The 23,679-nt window shown below is 35.9% G+C and overlaps 1 protein-coding gene across 3 annotated transcripts in view; it reads right to left on the reverse strand.

Moving 5' to 3' along the window:
• The window catches only part of LOC149797314 (cryptochrome-1-like), an 82,382-nt gene extending 59,272 nt beyond the window's left edge, over nt 1-23,110 (reverse strand). The window contains exons 1-4 of one of the 3 annotated variants that reach the window (XM_089962036.1): nt 23,029-23,110; nt 17,357-17,526; nt 9,471-9,610; nt 6,613-6,755 (exon numbers count right to left, since the gene is read on the reverse strand). In XM_089962036.1, coding sequence (XP_089818162.1) covers nt 6,613-6,755; nt 9,471-9,610; nt 17,357-17,516 — 443 coding nt within the window. In that variant the 5' untranslated portion in view covers nt 17,517-17,526; nt 23,029-23,110. Of the gene's footprint in view, nt 1-6,612; nt 6,756-9,470; nt 9,611-17,356; nt 17,527-20,585; nt 21,819-22,471; nt 22,848-23,028 lie in introns of those variants that run through there. The other 2 variants (XM_089962035.1, XM_089962034.1) reach the window with 2 other exon arrangements.
• Nucleotides 23,111-23,679: the final 569 nt, after the last annotated feature.

The raw sequence follows: 23,679 nt of genomic DNA on the forward strand, positions 1-23,679 counted from the left end.
TTGATTAGAATAATAGTCAAATCTTGTATTGTTTTAAATGTGTGGTCAGATTCTATGATTCCTTGTTAAACTTATAATACTACATGATTTGTTAGAAGAAAAAACATTGATGTCTGTGGAAGTGATGTTGCATTACTTCTGTCTACTTTTACACTATATCATTTCTTGTAAGAACATCTTTTTCAGTTACCAATGTCTTATTTTTACGCCTTGTTGCAAGACTAATATAAAGTTATAAAAAAATATTGCAAGTCAAACATTTTTTATATCATAAGTTAGATTTTTAAAAATGGATGAAAGTCAAGGAATCATTTTCCCCAGAGTACTCAAAATCAATGTCATTGCAGTTAACTGTATTGTCAACAGCATCATCATCATCACTGATGGCCTAGCAGTAAATTCTGCACTTTCAATCCAGTTGTCACAGGTTCTATCTCCCATTTCTAGTCTTTCATATGAGACTTGTACCTATGGCCTGAGAGGGGCTTTCATGGCAGAGTGGTATAAGATGCTTGTCTTGTGATAAACATCTGAGGGACTCCATGGCAGTGGTACAAAATGCTTGTCATGTGATTACTTGCCTCCAATGTGTAAATCAGAATGTTGCCAGTTATTTGTGGAAGGTCAGTGGTTCTACATAAGTGGTGTTTGTGTCTCAAAAGGACTTGGATTTTCTTCGGCAGTAAAACTGGCTGCCATATATAGATTCTCTTCATCTGAAAATGGTGTAAAGGCCATAATGATCTAACAAAACCTGAGATCTCATGTCTAAATAACTTCAGCTGTTGGAGATAAATGTCAAATCAACAGTTGCTCCATGTGCCCAAGTGTACTAAGGTTCTTGCTTTTACATCACTTGCACATCTCACAGAGTGAATTTGCATCACTGATCAACCAATTTAGGTTGGTGGTCTTTTGGGGTTCTTCCTCCACCTAATATACTGTTAAAAAATTTATTTTAAAAAATCAAACTAAATCAACCAACTAATCAACTGTGGCAACAGCAGCAAAGGTAATAGTCAATCATTTTTGCCACAGCTGTATGAGTTTATAACTTTTGATAAGTAATTTTTGTAGACCTTTGAATATCGTCAATTATGCTTTTCTGACAGTTACCTAAAAGTCAGTTGGTACAAATGGATTTTTCATGGCAAGCATATGAGATGGAAAAGTCGAGCAATCCTGCAACACACACTGCCAAAAAGTTTAAATTTCAGCTCACTTAAATTTTCTCGAACAATGTTCACTGTTCCAACTAGAACTGTTATAACTTATTCAAGCTATATTCACCAATATCTGGAGATATGCATCTGTAATAAATATTTGTAACAAAGTATGAGAATGCATCAATGTTTTTCAATGATGCATTTGAATTGAGCAACAACCACAATCAACAAACCAAGAAATAAAATTATTCACATCTCTCAGGCATAAGTACTGTATAATCATAATCTGCCAAAAGATTTTTAAATTTTTAAATTTGCCAAATATTTTTCCAACCATACTGATTCAGTGGACATATCACCACAATGGACAGAAACAGACCAGAAGGTTAAAATCGAGTTGATACATCTTTTAAGTAGCTAAATTTGTATTGGTTTAGTTAACTGTACACCCTTTATTGTCTTCTTTTTGATGAAATTTCTTACTGAAGCTGAGAAAATAATGTTGCACACATAAAAAATGAGGCACACTTCTACTCATTATTGTTTTTATTATACTTCTCCATTCCAGCCTGTTCTTATGATCTTGTCCCCCCACATACTGTTTGTCTTGTTTATGATATATCTCTAAATTTCTCACTTACTTTTCCTACTACTATGCAAATGTTCTGTGAACATGCATATCAGTGTGAAATGCAACAGGGAGACTAAATCCAAGATTGAAAACCTCTACATTTCCGGATGTATTCTGCTTGGATTCCATATTTCTGCACAAAATTCATGAGTTCAGGACACTTTGTACTAATTCAGTTCCCACTGTAAACCTGTGCAAACACCATGATATTAAAATTCAGTAACTTAAAATTTCGAGTGCTCATGATCAAATTTGTATCAGTATAGACAGCTTTTGTGAAAAGAAAACCACAACAGCCGCACCATTTTCTGGACCTATACAAATTTGAAATGTGTGCTTTCAATACTGCACCAAAGAGTCAGCTGCTGATTTCAGTAACGAGTCGTCCAAACTCAGGTTGTAAAGGGACGGAAATTATGTTAATAAAACAATATCCCTCACTTTTTTCAGTTACAAGTAGGACAAACTCTCAAAAGATTGCCTTTACTAAAATCTTACTTTCATTATCAACCAATCTGGGACAGTCAAACCCATATATAATCCATTTTCTCTTCACTGATTTATTGTATGGTTCTCGTTCTTTCACATCTGTAGTAATGCGAGTCCTTTAACAACTCTCAATGGTTGTAAGACTTTTTCGACCATGCTGACTGAACACACTGTAAGATAATGTTCAAGTAACAGAAATACCATGGGATAATCAGAAACCAATAAAATCAATTAGTCAAGTTATCTCCCCTGCAGGGATGCTGCCAGGATTTCAGGATTTACTCTAAGTTTTGTGTGTCTGTGATCTCCAATGAGGAATTGGTGGCAGAAGGAATAGCCATTGTTACTCGAAGAGATGTCATCTCTAGTTGTATAGCAATTATTACTGTGATGTTATTGGGCATGGTCACGTGGTTGTGATGGGGTCTTGGTTTCGAGGACAGAAAGACCATAGGCTTACTCCATATTTGACAGCTAATTACAATGCTGTCAAAAGAGTTTAAAAAAATTCTAACAATTCAGTTGGATTCAGATACTTGATTCATAGTCACTGAACAGGTTCTAAAACTGATGTGTTTATTTTGGAGCTATGTTCCTCCATCACATTCAAGATTTGGATATACCAAAGGTGAAATCAGTATAGTTGCTACCTAAACTACTATCGTGGCTACTTCAAATGTTATTTACTGTGAGACTTTAATGCAAGAACTCGTAGCTTCAGTGATTTTTGTGTTAAAGAAATTAATTTCTTCTCAAACAACTCAATTTGGTACATATTACATTGTTTTTAATGATACTGTGAGAATTCTTGATGTGCAAAAATTGCACAAGAAATGAACATCAGATCAGAAAATTACTACCACTAGGAAAATACTGATAGAAATATACAGAAATAATGATATTATTATTTAAGTAGAATACGTGGTGACAATAAGAGCGCTAGTTCTCTACAGACATCTTGTACAACTATTCCGTTGTTTCTAACAATACTGTAATATGGCAATAATTTCTGTCGATTTTTTACTTTAGTCCCTTGCTAATTAATAGTTTTAGATTTTACAACACTAAGCACATTTTACCTTTTGACAATAACACATCATTACAAATATTTGGATTGCAAGAAAATAAAAGTTACAATTTTATTAAAAGCACTGGTACCAGTAAGACTAAAGGAGATGGTAAAAAAAAGAATCAGGATGAACAGATTAGTAGTGTAGTAAAGGATCCATATATCAGAATGACATCAAGTATTGTTTCATCAATTTCATCATTAGTTAATGACACTGCTTAAAAAATGCAGTGTACTAGATAATAGACTTTTTTGGTTATCCAGTTTGTAATACAAATACGAATGATGGCTTGGAACCAAGTACCAAAAGGTCTGCAGAAAAATACCACCATGATCAAAATATACAAAGGAAGAACCGAACACAAACAGGACAAATTTTATCCATCATGCTTTGAGTTTACACAAATCAGTCTCTTATGTTTAATGTCATTTAATTTTTGCACATAGAGAGCATGTACATCATTTGGTCATACATCTGCATGATATAAAAGTTTGTCTCTTTATTCTTTTGTTGCCATAGCGGTTCTGCCAACTAGAGATCTACACACACTTAATTATGTTGTATGGGGATTCTCTGATGTTCCCTATGATCACTAATCTGTTAATTGTTTCTGAATTTAATATGATCCTCCTCCTCTGTGTATAAATATTATTCTGTGCTGTGAACTCCTTTCATTGCCAGCTTTCAGAACCGCATATGCATAACTAGCATGAACAAGTTACTGTTCTTTATGGTTGTGCAATTTTCAACATCTCACAGGTATGGCCCCAAGGATATTCTCTCTTAGATATCTCTGTTCCAAAACGAAAAGTTTTGAACCAGAGGTCTCGTTAGGATTTTAAAACTAAGAGTCCATAGCTCCCATTTTGGTAAAAAGTCCTACCAGCAGAAGTTGCAGTCCCCTCCCAGAAAACTATGTAAATTATAAGAAATAATGGTTGCCATAGAGTTTAATTTCTACGCTCTTTATAACACTGACATAGCTCTTGTTTGTCCTTCAGAGTGAGTCTGAATTTTTTCGATCCAAGGAAGGTCTTATTCAAAGCACTAAGCTAGGCATCACACACTTTCTTACACTTGGCTACTGTCCCTTCCAAACTATCAACTTTAGCACTCTCCTGAATCTCATTACAACCTTTGTCAGTTTGCCGTTGAACCCCAAAATACTCATTCAAGTCTAAGTCTCAACATGTCATGATTCTGAGGTCACGAGCACTGCTTATTCTGCTACACTCGGAAATGAACACAATAAAGAAAGCTAAAGTTGTTTATTTGCTGTACCGTTATAAATGACTACATGTACATCTCTGGGTCTTTCTGCCTCTGAATTCAAGCACTGTAAATATCAGTAGACTTTCCCACGCAGCTGCCAGTCAAAGCCTTTGATCTTGCTGCTTAGCTATTGCAGAATGTTCTTTTGATGTACTCTTATAATGGTGACGACGTGGGGGGGGGGGCTTTCAGCCACTAAATTCTGTCACTGTAAATATCAGCACAGCTAACTGATCAACACATTTTCCCACTATGCAGGTGACTGAAGCAGGACTGGCAAGTCTTTGAATTTTACCGCCCACCTAAATTAAAAAAAAATTGGCATTAAATACTCCTGATTATAAGCGTTTCACTAACACAAACTCTGCCAAAAATTAACTTCCTTGAATCAGTGCTTTGCTACCTCTTATGCCAGATTTTTCTCTTCCATAATGCTGTATTAGGGTTTTAAGTCCAATATTCCCATAGTCTGCTTGTTCTGACATGGGTATCTTGAACAAATATAACCGGCATAATGTCCATCCAACACGTACATCGGACTCGTACTCGATATCAATTCTGGGCTCAAAATCACACACTGGTATTTCCAGTGGCATTTTCCCAATGTACAACAGACCGATATACATGAAATTCATTGTCCTCATAGCTATCACCAGCCAGTATCTGCCGACTGAAAACATCGTCTGAAGACAAACCATGTTGTGATTCAGCCATTTTGGATTCCTGTGTGGCCCTTATTCGAAACACGCATTTGTAAAACTTCCATGATGAAACTAAGGCTAAAACTACCATAAAATGCTTTTTCTCAGGGCCAATTGAACCAATCAAATTTAGTTTAACAGCCATTTATGTTGAACTGAAGTATCCAGATATCTGGATGTTGCATCAAGCGCTCTGAAACAGCAGTGGCAGCGCGAATTACGTTGCAAAATGTACTTTTAAATTTAAAAGTTTAATAAAAATTGCATACTGCGCAAAGCACATTTTTTTAATATCCACGACACTGACATAATTTGCTGAATGCGCATCACTGCTTTAAAAGTATGTGAATTCGTACACATTACGTGCACTTGCGTGTACTGGCATCATTATGGGACCCAATGTTTTATTCACTTTAGACAGCTAGGAGGGGGTTAGATGTGATTTTAAATATATATTCGTTTTTTTTTTCTTTCTGACGACCCCACCAGCGATTTCTCATTTTGTTAACACAACCCACAACAAAAGTGATTTTCCTAACCAACTTTCCACTGTCAGAATCAAAACAGTTTGAAACACAACCTCCAATCTCCTACAGAAGTTTTTTTGAAGTGCCATCCCCATGGGGGATATATGTTTTACTGGAACAGCCCTAAGGACAAAAAGCATTTAAAAGATCATCTCCATGGTGAGCAATACAATTATTGAAAATCTGACATGTATGCTCTGACTTTGTTTCTAAATAAAATGAAAATACATAATTAAATTTATTTTGTATCTCTTGTGAGCTTTCTCAACTGCTAGGGTAGCCTAATGAACAACTGTCCAAAAGAAATTTCTGGTGAGGTCAAGGTTAAAACCATCCATCATTTTTTAAAAGTTTTCTGGCTTTTTTTTTAAAGGTTTTCTTCATTATTTTAGGCTAGGCTATTTTTTAAATAGGTTTATATGGTCAAAATAAATTATAGGTTTTTCAAGGTTTTTGAGGTCCACTTCTAACCTTATATACCTGACTGCCAGGATAATTGGTGGAGGAAGAACCTGAGAAAACCCCAGTAAGAACCACCAACACATGAGTAGCTACTCAGTACTGCCATGCTTTCTCACATAACTACATTGGATAGCACAAGACTCTGGAACTAGTTACAACGAGATTCCGTCATACACTACTGAATCTACAAAACACAATAAGGGCAAAAACTCTATAGAAAATTGTGAGAATAAAGTGATTTGATGCTAAATTTTTAATTCTGGAGCTTGGAGATTTGTCTGAAAACCTGCTTACTGTTTTGGGTCCCAAAGTGTGTGAGAGACACATTCAATACATGTTACACCCTTCTCATAGCATAACTGTTTGATTTCATTGTCACGGGCCTTCCAGATTGGCTCTGGATCTTGCTCAAATGTTAGCTTTGTCACACCCCACTCCTGAAACAAAGAGATATAAGATGAGTGGATTGTGCTGTATCACCGGCTAACAATTCTATGATATACATCTCTGCATCTGACCTGTAAAAGTTAGGTGCCATTTCTGCTCAGAAATAAATTCTAATGTCACGCTACATCTTAACTCTGACTTGTGTAAGTTAGGGGCCATCACTGCTCAGATTGTAATACTGTCACACATTACCTAAACACTGACTGGTACTAAATGGGTGTCATTGCTACTTAAAACACCATACCTATCTCACACCATATCTAAATTCTGACCTGTCAATGTTAGGTGTCACTTCAACTCAGAAAGTAACACCTATGTCACACAATACCCAAAAGCTCCATAAATTAAACTCAGTAAATTTTCCCCTTCAGTGTTAAAACTGTGTAAATATTTTTCATGTTATCACTTTGTGTTTTCTATACTACTTTAACATTTTTCATTCATAATAGGTTCCTTTATTTTAGTTTGTTTGTTTTCTTTAGTTTAGACCATTTTATTATTCAAGACAAGTAAATTCAACAACCAGCATGCTGTTAACAATCATCTGCCAACAATGGCATCAAAGAGATTTATAAAACACACAAATGATTAAATTTTTGCCAAAAGAGTAATGTTTATGAGGTAATACATTAACTGCATTTTAGTTTACCAGGATGAAGAAATGTTATGACCATCCAGAACCTTGCCTTTGATTCAGGACATATTGGCTTCAAGATGGATATAACACCCTTATACCTCCTGTAATCTAAAATATAACTAATACTGTCCAATGTGAAGGTTGGCAATGATCACAATCAGCTTACCAATTATCCCAGTGATGATCACCATCAGCTTACCAATTATCCCAGTGATGATCACCATCAGCTTACTAATTATCCCAGTGATGATCACCATCAGCTTACTAATTATCCCAGTGATGATCACCATCAGCTTACTAATTATACCAGTAATGATCACCATCAGCTTACTAATTATCCCAGTGATGATCACCATCAGCTTACTTATTATCCTAGTGATGATCACCATCAGCTTACTAATTATCCCAGTGATGATCACAATTGGCTTACTAATTATCCCAGTGATGATCACAATCGGCTTACTAATTATCCCAGTGATGATCACCATCAGCTTACTAACTATCCCAGGTGATGATCACCATCAGCTTAGGTGTCACTCTACTTTATTGTATTTTACATAGGGTTAGAATTTTAAAGAAAAAGAATTTCCCCGGCTTTCCTCACTGGTTATACTGGCTATTTAAAAAAGACCTTGTATATCTTAGGTATAATTCAAAGAACCTTTATTTAAATTCCATTTATTTTGGTGTATGATTGATGGGTGTAATATGGGTTATAGAGTATACAGCTTGGTTTTACTCCAAATATGCACCTTTCAAAAAGTGCTAGCTCGACTTGGTCATTTTCACTTCCTGAAATTCAGAGATAAATTGTATAAAAAAAGAGCTGATAACTTTTTTACATTTTATATATTTGGTAATTCATTCACTGCACTTTCAGATGCTGATATTGTCTAGTCTGGCAAAATTCATTTTCCCTATTTTAGTAGCTGCTATGGGTAATGTACTTTAGTCTAATTCAGGCTAACTTTTTTTGCACAAGCGAGCAGTCATTTTAGTTAGCAGTGTGCTTAGATCATGTACAATTTCCAAAGAAATGTCAGCCACATTACATTAAAGTAGCACAGAGGTATGCCAACATTCTCTCCACTGTGCGTGTTTTAAATGCAAACAACTCCACCTTACATATGGGGGCCCCAAATGGCCGAGTGGTCTAAAGCACTTTCCATTAAGGATCACTACCATCTCACCTCTGTCTGCGTGGGTTCAAGTCTTGGAGTCAGCTAATGTGGGTATGTGAGAAAGCTTGCCAGTACCTTCTTGTGGGTCGGTGATTCTTTCTGGGTTCTTCCTCCACTATTAATACTGGCCGCCATGTATAGCCTATTGTGTGCTGAAAAATGGCGTTAAATCCTACAGCAACAACAACCACCTTATATATGTCACTCTCTCTAAAGTACATATTAACTGGTGAGCACCCACTTACTAATTATCCCAGTGATGATCACCATCAGCTTACCAATTATCCCAGTGATGATCACCATCAACTTACCAATTATCCCAGTGATGATCACCATCAGCTTACCAATTATCCCAGTGATGATCACCATCAACTTACCAATTATCCCAGTGATGATCACCATCAGCTTACCAATTATCCCAGTGATGATCACCATCAGCTTACTAATTATCCCAGTGATGATCACCATCAGCTTACTAATATTTGACAGTGATGGTCACTACCAGTCTACTAATTATCACAGTAATGCTCTCAAAATCACTGTTTATTAAAGATATACAGGTGAAAGGTATTAAATTAGAATTTAATACTTGATTAAATTAGAATTTAATACTTGGGATAGGGGAGTCAATAGTGCATTGAAAAGATACACAAATTCTGCTGTGATGTGCAGTCACATAAAAATTGGTTGTCATGAACCAAAAACTAAAATAAAATGAAATAAAATAAGTTGCAATCATACAAGAAAACCTAATCAATTAAATGTGAACCATGAACGTACATGCATCATATGGGGTAGCAGTAAACTGAGGATTTCTGTAGTGAAGGAACAGTGTATTTCATAGAATGCAGAGAGATACATGATAAAGATGAATGTGGAAAGCAGACCTCGAAAAGTCGGGTAAAAATTGCTTTGGGCTTTCCATGAAAAACAAAAAGTCGTCCACCAAATTTCTTGAAGCTTTCATCCAGATCATGCAGACACTCTAGAAGAAATCTCATCCTGTTGTATGCTGCTGTATTGGTTCCTGCAGAGAAATGAAACTTAACATCAAATTTAACTTATTGGCCCAGCCATGTGATCATAAAACTGAGAACAAGAACTGAACTCATTTTTCAAAACTTCAAATGAACAGGAATACAGGTTTAATGGTCCTATATATCGACAATAAAGACACAGCCAACTCTGGTGAGCATTGAACACTATGTCACAATAACATTAACCCATTAATGCTTAAACCAAAATGTCCATGTCTTGCCTGCATCAAAAACGTTATAAATTATTTTACCAAGACAATGGTGTAGAACACCTGTTATCATTTAGAAACCAATGTTCCTTTTTTGCAACACTGTACATTTGAAATTTAATCTGTCTAACATCTCTGAATTTTTTTCGATGGTAAAGAATGAGTTATTTACAGAAATATTTCCCCTTGTGACTATAATAAGACAATCTAAAATGTCTCCTTTATGTTGATATACATGCACAGTATGTTATAGGTGGCTTTACATGCTGATGGGTTATAATAACTGACAGAATTGGTGGGATGGAGGCATATTTCAAACCAAGTGAGTTTAGTCACCTGGTGTTAATCTGCAGAAGATGAGTTGGTGTCAATGGCATTTCTTTTTTAAATGACAGAAATAAGTGTATATGCATGCTATAACTTTCCATATGAATTCTAAATTTAACAAAATAAAACGTTAAACAACTAATAATTATTCATGACTGCTAAAGATTAAAGAAACTTGTAGAGGGTAAGGATTGTTTTGTATCAATTCTTCACCTCTTGTATTGATATGGGCATTGATATGATTAAAGTATTGATGCATTAATTCATAGATTAATCATTTCACCCCTAGAAAATGATTTGTAAAAATCTACTGGGTGCCAATGTAATATTGGAACTCTATGAGTTCTGAAATTCGATGAATAACCCTATATTACTAAAAAACTGAACGAAAACAATTTATTGGAGATTAATTTCTGGACCACTCCAGCAGCCTAATGGATATAACATCTGCCTGCAGGTTTGAACCCTGGCCGAGTCATATCAAAGACATAAAAATAGTATTAACATCTGTCTCATTAGGCGTTCAGCATTATAAGATTGGTGTTAGGACTGGTCAGCCTGGTGTCAGGATAATGTGCCTGGATGGGACATCATGCTACATGTCTGCAGCATACTGCCTCAGTTCCAGACAACACTATAAACTGCCACACTGCAGACATCATAATGATATGACTTAAAAATTGTTAAAGCTACATTAAAAATCCAAATCACGCACACACACTAATTTCAGTGAATTTTTTATAAAAAATTAAAGTCTAATACATGTAACTTAAATGTGTCATATGGAAATGCTTCACAGTTGAAAGAAATATACCAGATTGAAAATAGTTCTCCCTTTTAAGGTATGATTTGGTCACCAACTATATACAGATAACATATTTGAAAAAGGTTTCTTGAGCTGGAAAGATATGAAAATGTTATAGTTTCCACAAACAATTTTTGTGAACAAAAAATAAATATCATCATCATATTGCAAGAAACCCAAATTATTTCCTCATATTTGATGCAAAATTCAAAATAAGAAAAAAGAAAACTCCCTCAAACAGCTAGAAATATGTTCATCAGACAAAGATTTCCCTGCCTCCATTTGCTTGAAAGACTGATAAAATTAGAAAACAAAATACCATTCATAATGGAAAAAGTGGCATAACTCTAAAGCACATATTCTCCAAAAATGTTTATAACAAATCAGGGCAAAAAGTCAGAAGCAGCGAGACTACATGTAATCACACATACAAGAATGATTTTAAATGCACATAATAGGTACATTTAAGGGGCACAAATAGAGAACAGTTGGTGGTATATTACACACCTACAATATGTTTAACAGCTCTCTATGTTGGCACTAGCAGGACATGGTTGACTCTGGATATTTTTGACCAGCCCGTCTCAATTACCTATATGCTTGGTCAACGAATGCAATCTTGAATTTAATAAAATGGAAGGAAACCAATATTTTCATATTAGACTTAACATGACCATGACCTGTGACATTTTAACCCCATAATCTTTAGGTTTCTTTAATATTTTAAGCTAATGTCATCCAAAAAGATTGTTCTAGGAAGTTGTTAAAGAACAAACATTATTCAGGAAAACTATGACCATTAACAATTAATTCCAAATGTTATAGATCTTCCCCATACCTCAAATGCAAACTTTCCACAACCTTTGGTCAATGTACACGTGTTAAAATTAAAGTCATCACAAGAACTTTCTCCTTGCAGTCCTTGTGACCCTGACTTTCTGAATCCAACATTAATAGGCTTCATTCTTACCTAAATCCATCTACAAACAATGGGTTAAGATATATGGTTGATAAGTCAAGTTTTTTGTGCAGCAACCACTTATCTTTTTTCAGTCACACTGAACTTGACCCTATGATATAAAACCAATGTTATTCTACATAACCATCTTTCTTCTTTTAGTCGTAGTGATCTGACCCTTTAACCCCAAAATTGTTAGGCTATTTCCTTAACCCCAAAGCATGAAATTTGGCTAAACCAAGTCTGTCATGTAGAACTGATGTTATTGCACAGAAGACATAATAGTTATTTGCATCACAGTAACAGTCACATTGACCCTTAATTAAGGCTAATGTCTAAACCAGGTAGAACTAAAGTTATTGTACATTTTTAGTTCTTTGTGTCTCATTCACTTTGACTCCCAACCTTGATAGGTTTCTTCCTTACTAAACCTGCATGACATCCACAAAGTTTAGTAGATGGTGGAGAAATTAACTTATTGTGTGGAAACCAGTTCTCTTCCTTTAATAACAGTGACCTTGACCCTATCCTTTGACTTTTTGATTCAATATCAATATAGTTCTTCTTACCCCAAGTTCTAGCTAGCCACAACATCTGATAACTGAAAATTATTCTACGGAAATTATGGTTCTTCTTACATTAAAAGTGACCATGACATTTTTGACCCAAAAGATCAACTGGGTTCTTGCAGGACAGCCACATAACATTGTAACTTTATACTGCTGACATCTTGAGCCATTGTTTGCTGGGATATAACATTTCCGTCTTGAGCTCTAGGTCACAGACTTCTGAATAAAATGTATGTTATGACCATTCCAATGGCAGCTGGGTCCGAATGTTTCAAGAAGTCAGCCCATGCATGCCAGAACTTATCATTCTGTGCAGCACTTTGTAACAATAACCAATATATTTTTCTTTTAGATCCCACTGCTTCATTTCTCACTTTTGCCTAAATTTTCATCCCCACTATTCTGTATTCTAGTTATGAATCACCTGAGATTGAGCCATCCTGATCAGAGCAAAAACAGTTGGGTCCAAAGGTCAAAACACTCCCTCTGACGGAGCTTTTAGCCCCTGTGTGTGGAAACCATTTTTCTTCTTTCAGTCACTGCAACCTTAGTCTTTGACCATTTCACCCAAAATATAAAATGATTTTCCTTGCTCCAAGTGCAAGACATCCACAAAGTTTGGTAACTTTAAATGTAGAAAATCTGAGTTATTATACAGGAACAATTTTTTTCTTCTTTTAGCCACACTGACCTTCCATACCTCATGTACAAGCCTTCCACAAAGTTTGACAACTGACAGTGATGAAGAACTTTTGCCACTGAACGGAAACCATGACCTTTAAAATTTCAAGGTCAAGTAATTTAGCAGCTAGCCAATCACGAATTAGGTCAGCCTATTTTAACAGTAAAACCCATGACCCAAACTCATATCTCATCAACATCTATGCAATGTGTTTAATACAATGACACCATCTTAAAGCAAAAGCACAACTATAAAGAAAATTATTATTCAGTATGTTATTTCCTATATTACCCTTACAATCTCTAATCATGAATATTAACACACATATAAAAGAATATTAGTACCATTCCACAACTATGTATCAACCATTGATATTAGTATCATTCCACAGCCATGTATCAACCATTGACATTAATATTGTTCTATAGCCATGTATCAACCATAGATATTGGTACCATTCCACAGCCATATAGAATGGTACCATTGATATTAGTACCATTATATAGCCATGTATCAGCTACTGATATTAGTACCATTCCAGTCATGTAGCAACCACTGATATTACTACTATTCCAGAGCTATGTATCAACCAGTGATATTAGTATCATTCCATATCCATGTATCAAACATGGATATTAGTACCATTCCACAACCACTGATAGTACCTTTCCACAACGATGTGCCAATCACTGATATTAGTACCATTCTATATCCATGTATCAAACCAGTGTTATTAGTATCTTTCCACAGCCATGCATCAACCATTGATATTAGTACCATTTCGGGGCCCTAAGTGGCTGAGTGGTCTAAAGCGCTCACCATTACAGATCATTGCCGTCTCACCTCTGTATGCTTGGGTTCGAGTCTCATGTTTGGCCAATGTGGGTATGTGAGAAGGCTTACCAGTAGCTTTACATGGGTCGGTGGTTCTTTCTGGGGTTTTCCTTCACCATTAATACTGGCCGCCATTTATAGCCAATGTTGTGCAGAAAAATGGCATTAAACCCTATAAAAACATCAACAACAGTACCATTATACTGCCATGTATCAACTGCTGACATTAGCAGCATTTTGATGTAATGTTTTGGCTAAAACCAAACTGCTTATCATGGGAAAGTATGTGGTCATAAAACAATGTGTTTGTTTTGTTTGGTACATCAACACATAAAGGCGATGTGCCAAGGCAACTAGAGTAAAGTGCCTTACCCTAAGACACACCATAACAGATAATCTGGTTTAATATGGGCAAGATTAAAACCTAAAACCTATAGGTTGTAAGACCATTACACTAACCATTAAACCTCAAAGAACTCAACACAAATCTCAAAAGATAAAAAAAATACACATATCTATCTGAATTTAGAATGAAAGAACCCAAATCAAAATTGGAAAAATCATGAAATTCTAACTTTATCTAAATCTATTCATATTTGCATGACTGCAGACAACAATCCATGAGAAACTGACCTAAAGGCAATGGTTAACTTAAATTTCAGTTGTGAAATATAGGAAACAACATTTCTGGCAAAATAGTGGTGTACTTATTAAAACCCATCCACACACACTCCTGTATGACACTGCAGCCAGCAATGGCAGAAGAAATGACAAAAACTGAAAACGTAACCAAAGTCACTAAGGTGCAAATGGAAATCACAGTAACCTGATTTTAGTAAGATGGTGCTGCGTTCACTCCCCATGACCCATCTAGAAACAAAGTTTCACAACTGTTATCAACAATGCGCAATTAAACTATATGCAAAACTTACTCAAAGTACATTAAATGGACAGACAATCCAACATTATATAACCCCTCTAAATTTCTGGCTGAGCAAAAATATTCAACAATAGGCCTTATGTAATCTATGCATTGCTACAAATAAACTTTCATAATACATCTATTACAGTGCTAATTTTTTGCTATTCTGTGAGATGAAAAAAGCACCCCCAATCCAAGGGTTCGGCCCCCTGGGCCCCAGGCCACAAAAGCATTTTACACTCATAAAAATCTGCTCCTGGTGCAACTTATGATCATAAAATAAGCCAAAATAATCATCTGAAAAACTAATAAACTTACCAAAAATGTTCAACTTTACTTCATGTGCATGTCAGTGTTCACATTGTAATTAATCACAATAACTTGTCAATTTCTGCAGCAAATATATTATACTTCTCTCTTTTCATAACAAATCTGTAAAATAAACACCCAAATACATCAACAACATACAAATAATTACATATATCCATTTGTCTTTTTCTCAAATGGACACAATCTGTTGATATGCCAGTTGAGCTCTTTTTGCGGCTTGGGCAAAGATTTCTTTAGCCTTCCTTTTTGTCACCACTGACTTTTTTTGGCTCAATGTGCAATCATTTCTTTTCCTGTTCAGTGAGAGCTTTTTCCCTTTCAAGCTGGTGCTTGTATTGGTGACATGCAGTGCACATATATTCTGACAGAGGGCTACATATGTTCTCTCATGCAAGATATCTTTCTTCTTATAGTAATTAAATGCACTTTTTCCAGATGCCTTCCGAGCTTCGATTTTTCTATGTGCAGTTTCTTTTGTAGGTGCTGTTCCAAACTCTTCCAACCACAACTACCATAATTCAGATCTTTCTGCATAGGTCACAAAATGACAGTCCTCTAGCATTCAGTCTTCTTATAAACTGACCAACTAAACTTTTCACTCCAGCCATTCCCATTTCCATATGTTTTTTTTAAAAACCTTTATCTAAACTTTTCATGTTATGCTCTCTCTCAACAATTCGGGACACCATGTTTTGCAAGCATGCTTTCCATTGCCTTCAGTTTCCATTACACGTAGAGTCATTGGATGAATTTTAACCGTTGACCAATCAAAATACTGTTCACGAGAGTCGTGTGCTAGCTAATATATGGAAGAAATAATTTACAAGGGTCATTGTGGAATGGGAATAGACCATTTTTTAAAAACTGGATCAGAGATGATGTAAAAACAGATTATATCAAAAAAAAATCTGATTCCAGTCAGGATAAAAGTGAATTCCACTTTAAAATGGAGCAAAATCATGTCTGCAAATACCGAATGGTTTGCAAAGACTTTCAAACAAATCTTCTAACAGAGAATCTCAACAATGAAGATGATGATGATAGTGTTGCTGACATAGTGTTTTCCACATGAAAAGTGATACCTATCATTGCAGATACCAGCATGTGACATCAGTTTAGATAGCTCTGGTAGTAGAGTGCCTGACAGGTTTTGAAAGATCCAGGTTCAAAACAGATTGATGATGATCTTAGTTGATCTATATTCAGAATTTCAGCCTTTATTGTTACCATTCTTTCATGAACATGTAAAAGTTATGCTAGTTCACGTGTACCTTTGCATAAAGTATCATTGAACAAGAGTAACTCATGAACACGTGGATCAACATAAACGAAACAGCTATTACTGACTAGCTGAAATGTTAACTGGGAGAATGGGATTTGGCCTAAAAAATGAATAAAGCAAAATCTACATCCAATCTGTGAATAAACAAGGATTAAAGAGATGCTAGGCATGATTTGCAGTAAGTACTGTAGATCATAGTACAGCCTGGTCTTCTGGGTAAACTCGAACTGGCCAATGGATTATGAAGTCTTTATTTACCTTTATTCAAATAATAACAAAAGCAATCACAGTAGTTTATAAGAGTTTATTAAGTGTTGGGACACTGACAATGTATTTTTTGCACACACATACATGTCTTAGGTCACAGAAAAATTTTTTTTTGTCATGTCCCAAGATTTACAGCTATTATGATAGACAACAATAAAATCTTAGACCTTAGCCCATAGATAAGCTGACCCCCTTTATTCTTTACTTTTTCAGAAATTATTTCGCATATACAGAAGTATATATGGTAGTCTTGAATTCACCATAATGCTATTACTACGTATGTACTAAATAAAATCAAAAAGCAATTTTAATTCCTATCTCTTTATGACTCCAGTTTTATTGCAAAATAAACAGGATTAAATCCAATTTCATACACTTTGATTCGGGGGTAGTAAAAAAATAATTATTTGTAAAATTATGTTACTTTCATAATAATCAACATTAAATGGAAAGAATACATAAAATAAAGACTACTTAAAGGTTTTATAGACTGATGATGTAGGTAAAGTCAAAATGTATTGTAAATTACAGATAAGATAATAAATCACAACCTGCCACTTCTCCATCAAAAATAAATACAGGATACAGTTCTGCACAACCACTAATAGCCGCATGTAGAGATGGGTTGTCATGGATACGAAGACCATGGCGGTACCAATGGATGGCTACCTGTCCTGGTGGGCTTGATATGACAGTCCCAGTTGGTGGCATTTTTTAATCTCTAAAAACAAAAATACTATTAAAGTCACAACGGTTTCATATATTTTACACAACGTTTTCATATATTTTACACCCTGAACACAAGAAAAATGTTTATCATTCCATCACAGAAAGGATCTTCCTTCCATTTCCTGAACAATGAAATTTGCAGAAATAATTTTGTTAATTTTCCTAATATATCTACAATAAGAAGTTTAAGAAGTTTAATCTTAGACTGTTTCATATTTAATAAAGCGATAAACGATAACTACACTACATGCAAACAGGTGTCTTCATGACAGGTGACAGGTTCTTTATGTAATCAAATGTCAACAAAAAGAAATGCAAACTATTAACAGAATATTTTAAAGTCAGAAGCTGGCTGTGCCACACTAAAAGAAGGTTTTCATTTGATATTTTGCCATTATATTACTTTATTGCTTTGTCAGTAATAGGAAGGGTCCACTGAATTATCTACCCCAATTTAGTTTCTCCGTACAAATTGTTTCATTTCTCAAGTACAGTATGTGGCCCCGAGTGGCAGAGTGGTCTAAAGGGCTCTCCGTTATGGATCACTGCCAGCTCACCTGTCTGCGTGTGTTTGAGTCTTGGATTCGGCCAATGTGGGTATGTGAGAAAGCTTGCCAGTAGCTTCTCGTGGGTAGGTGGTTCCTTCCGTTTTTTTGGGGGGTTCTTCCTTAATACTGGCCGCCATGTATAGCCTATCGTGTGCTGAAAAATGGCATTAAACCCTACAACAACAAGTTCAATATTACTTGATCATTGATATACTCTGTTGAAATAAGCTTACAAATACATATGAAATAGTTGTAATGACGGTCAAACAGTTGTGTTCGATTTCATGAAAATAAATATGGTGTATAGAAAAGTTTACATTAGTTCTTCAGATGGCTGACAAAAAACATGACATAACACTTTAATTCTCTGCCCTAATAAAAACTAAAGCCATAAACATGTGTTTTGCCACTATCAAAGGTAAGTGAATATATTCATTTTCAGGAAATTAAGTAAGGCTGTTTTCTGAAAACTGGAAAATAAAAGAATTTTTCAGAAGTGCATACCCATATTCATTTCATGTAGAGAAATCACACCATGAAGCATGATACAGATAGTTCAGACTTCTTTTTTTTATTCTTGGATGCATCTGCATTGAAAAAATACAGCTTGGTGTTTTTGCACACAAAAAAAGCCACAACAAACGTATTTCAGCTTTCATGTCCTATACCTACCTAGTCCTAAAACGTACTACGTATTACATATTTTTGTTTCGGTAGCATCAAATATGAGATATGTCTTACAATGAAAGACTAATACCTACCATGATACCTTGTAATAAATACTATGGCATAGACCTGCAATGCAAGACATCGACACATAAATACATAAATATCATGGTTGATAACTAGTCCTACATGTAAGACCTTGACGCTGGTATTTATGTTTTGGGTGTCAGGGTCTTACTGCCTAACTTACAGTGCTGTGTAGTGCGTTTTAATGTCAACTAACATCGTAACAAAAGTCACATTTTCATAAATATCTCACACAACTGGCAACTAAAATAACGGCATTTTTCTACAATGTAAACTTACCCTGATGTCTTTTCTCTAATAAATTAAAATTCTCACATTAAAAATGGACCTGTTTTCAAGTTCTGTTGGCCTAGATTTCAGTTGGCTGGAAAGTGATGAAAGCCAGGAATGCCGAAATCGGAATAAGTTGAAATATTATTTTTTAACGAAACGAATACAAATATACAATACCTGTTGGAACTGTAAAGCAATATTTCATTTTATTCATGAAACATATCCGCCACATGAACCTACTTGAACTTACTTCGGCATACCGCGACTACCGTCCCATTGCAACAAATTCAAATGTATGTCCACGGAACATGAAAATGTGTCCATCTGCTAGTTTCATATTTTCATTCTGCCAGGATAAAGACAACACAGTAAATATATTAATTACACATAAATTAGTGGAAGAGTGTCGATATATGCTGCTAAATGTGTGTAATATTCCTGAAACTTTGACTACTTGTCAAAAACATCGGAACACGCTATACAAGCCCGTTATTTGGATAGTAAGACATAGACTAAAACAAAACCAACATGTGCTATGTCTTACATTGTTGGACTAGGTTGATGACTTACATTCTAGGACTATTTCTGGTGCCTCTAATCAACCTTGACAGAGCCACCACCACCATCACAACATTGATCGTTGAATTTGTTCTGCTGGGGCAAAAAAAACATTAATCATCGACATACGAAAAAAAGAACACAGTAAGTATTAGTCCTACATGTAAGACATAGCACATGTTGATATTGTTTAGGTGCTATGTCTTACTATCCAAATAATGGCCTTGTATAGATGCCAGTTTAATGAGTAATCAAAGTTTCAGGAACATCAAACACACTTGGCAGCCGATATCGACACTCTTCCACTAATTTATGTGTAATTAATATACTTACTGTGTTGTCTTTATCTTGGCGGAATGAAAATATGATACTAGCAAATGGATGCATTTTCACGTTCCGTTGACATACATTTGAATTTGTTGCAATGCGACAGTAGTCAAAGTATGCCGAAGTAAGTTCAAGTAGGAACATGTTGGGAATGTTTCTTGAATGAAACGAACCATTGCTTACAGTTCCAATAGGAATAATATATTTTTATTCGTTTTGTTAAAGAATAATATTTCAACTTAACCCGATTTTGGCATTCACGGCTTTCATCGCTTTCCAGCCAAATGAAATCTAGGACAACGAAACTTGAAAATAGGTCCATTACTTTTGTGAGAATTTGAATTTATTAGAGAAATGACATCAGAGTAAGTAAACTCTGACTAAAACATTATGACTTTACTTTGTAGAAAAGCGTCGTTAATTTAGTTGTCAGTTGTTTGAAATATATCTGATAATTTAACTTTCGTAACGATGTTAGTTGACATCAAAACACGCTACAAAGCGTCGTTAGTTAGGCTGTAAGACCCTGACGCCCACAACATAAATATCAGCGTCAGGTCTTACATGTAGGACTAAGTGAGTAGCGACTTACCTGTTGTTGTTCTTTTGCATAAAATTTAGTCTACCAAAATTGCCTGCATATTGTTAAAACCTATACATTGCACAAATTATCTGACCCTGCAAGACTTCGTTCAGAAAGATTTCCAACTGGTGTTGATGTGGCAGATTGTTAGTACGTTTTAAAATGAAAAAAAAATAAGTAGAACAGTTTATGTTGATGATGTCTTGCCGGGTGATCACAGTCAACACAGACGCTTTTAATGAACCGTTCATGATCGAAAGCCTCTAATAACTACGATCAAACTATGGGAGCAGACTGGCATAACCGGAACGGAGGGGTTACATGTTGATTCATTAATATTGTTGTTGTTTTTCTTCTTTTTTCTTTCTTTCTTTTTCTTATTTCTTTTTTTTTTGAGTTTGTATTCTTTGTTTTCTTTTTTTATCAACACATACTGGTCTGGATACTTTGGCGGAACTCACTCGAGTACACCGTATCATATTAACCTGAAGAGAAGGCTTCAAGGATGAAAAAAACAATGCATACAATTTAGCCATTTTATTCATTAGTATATAAATTCTAACATAATTGCTTCTAGTGAGTCCAAAACATTATCAGCTTGTTGGCGTTTCAAATCAAATGGTAATTTCTTCAGCATCACGGTCGCCATATTTGCTTGGGCTAATCTATATTTTCAAGCAACAGTGTGTTGTTACCTTCTCCGAAAACCTCAATAATTCTGTACATTCAAGCAACAGTGTGACGTCACCGTCTTTGAAAATCTCAATAATTCCGTAAATTTTCGATTTACATCTATTTGAACACATGTATACAAGAGTTCTTAATTCTTTGTTCAATTTGTTTTAGAAATATTAAAACTACGTTGCAAATGTTGGAAGCAGACGACCAGTTTTTACTGAAATATATATTCTAGAAACCAGAAATAGACAGCTAGCAGTATGTCTGCTTTTTTTATAGCGGGAGCTTCCGTTTGCGTAAAATTGCCAATAATTTGACAGTGTTAGGGACCCCTCATCTTCGCTAGCGAAGGTTCCGATATGAAAACCTTATCTCCCAGGCGCATGGAGCAGATATTTCTGTGCTTCGGGTATGTCAAATTCATTGGATGCGGCAACAAGCCACCGCATCCAATCGAAATTAAGCTGTTCAAATCTGAACACTGTTCCTACATGATCTAGACAAGGTGAGCACACAACTTGAAATTGAATGGACGGATACAGGGCCGGCGCCAGACCCGGCCAGACTATCTGGCGCCCTAGGCAAGGTTAGATTCTGTCGCCCCCCCCCCCCCAAAAAAAAAAAATATCAATTTCAATATTTATAAACAATAATTATTTTTTTTTAAAAAAATGCGCCCAATGAAATCAGCGCCCTAGGCGGCTGCCTAGTTTGCCTATATGGTAGCGCCGGCCCTGGACGGATAAATAAGCAATTTTCCAATGCCGGTCCGTGTTGGTACAAAATACATTTCCCTAAAAGACACGTATAACGGCTTCCCTCTGGTACGTATTCATACTTTCGATGTTAAACTTACACAGTATCATTTTTAAGTCAATTACCTCCACAACAATTCCTGCCGATATACAATACACCGCTGTTTCACGCTATTGGTAAGTTGGCATTACAAACCAAGGGAGGCAACTCGTGAAATCTTATTGATGTCTTCAAGATAAAGTACTCAAATATCTGTTTGTTACGCCAAGGTGTAGATCAAGTTATGATATCGGAACCTTGGCTAGCGGAGATGGGGACCCCTTGACGACAATCAGGTTAGAAATTATAAACGAATGAATGAAATGGTTAAGGTTTGTCCATTGTATTTTATATCATAGATGGTTTTCATTTTAAAATCGGTAGAGGGTACAAACAAACGATAGGGTGCGCTAATACTATACCCTGAGTCTCGCTATCTCGGGTTCTTTAGCATAGGTCTTTATATTGGGGTGATACCCTGATGTATCTGCATGAGGACTGATTCTCCAGAGTGTGCCAGATTTATACCCCAGGAGGGGAAACGTCGTATTCCTGACTTCTTATCGCCGCCCGGTCGCCAACTAGATCGTCGACTGGGCAGTCTTCCGGATCGCAAACTGAGTCGTCGACTGGGTCGTCTTCTGGATCACCTACTAGGTCCTCTTCAGCAGGGCAAATGGTGCCTAAGGCGATGATGATGACCCAAAGGGCCAGTATACGAGGTCCCATAAACGGTCTGAAGCCGGGAGATGTTCTTGGGACCCCCAACTACTAGTCCTTCATGTAAGACCTTGACGCTGATATTTATATTGTGTGCGTCAAGGTCTTACAGCCTAACTAAAGGCGCTGTGTAGCGTGTTTTCATGTCGACTAACATGGTTACGAAAGTCACATTTTCAGGAATATTTCACACAACTGACAACTCAAATAACGACGCTTTTCTACAAAGTAAAGTCCTAATGTTTTAGTCAGACTTTACCTCCTCTGATGTCTTTTCCCTAATAAATTCAAATTCTCACAAAAGAAATGGACCTGTTTTCAAGTTTCGTTGTCCTAGATTTCATTTGGCTGGAAAGCGACGAAAGCCGAGAATGCCGAAATCGGGTTAAGTTGAAATATTATTCTTTAACAAAACGAATACAAATATAGTATGCCTATTGAAACTGTAAGCAACGGTTCGTTTCGTTCAAGAAACATATCCCCAACATGTACCTACTTGAACTTACTTGGGCATAACTCGACTACCGTCGCATTGCAACAAATTCAAATGTATGTCAACGGAACGTGAAAATGCGTTTATACGTGAAAATGCGTTTATTTGCTAGTATCATATTTTCATTCAGCCGGGGGGGGGGGGGCCGAGTGGTCTAAAGCGCGTCCGTTACGGATCACTGCGATCTCACCTCTGTCTACGTGGTTTCGAGTCTCGGATTCGGCTAATGTGGGTATGTGAGAAAGCTTGCCAGTAGCTTCTCGTGGGTCGGTTCAACTACATCGGAACACGCTATACAAGGCCTTTATTTGAATAGTAAGACACAGCACTAAAACAAAAACAACATGTGTTATGTCTTACATCGTAGGACTACCCCAACTACCAGCTAGGGGTTTAGGGTAAGTTCCCCAAGCGAGA

This window comes from Sinohyriopsis cumingii, chromosome 6 (genome assembly GCF_028554795.1).
Source record: "Sinohyriopsis cumingii isolate HCF-2022 chromosome 6, ASM2855479v2, whole genome shotgun sequence".
Lineage (NCBI taxonomy): Eukaryota > Metazoa > Mollusca > Bivalvia > Unionida > Unionidae > Sinohyriopsis > Sinohyriopsis cumingii.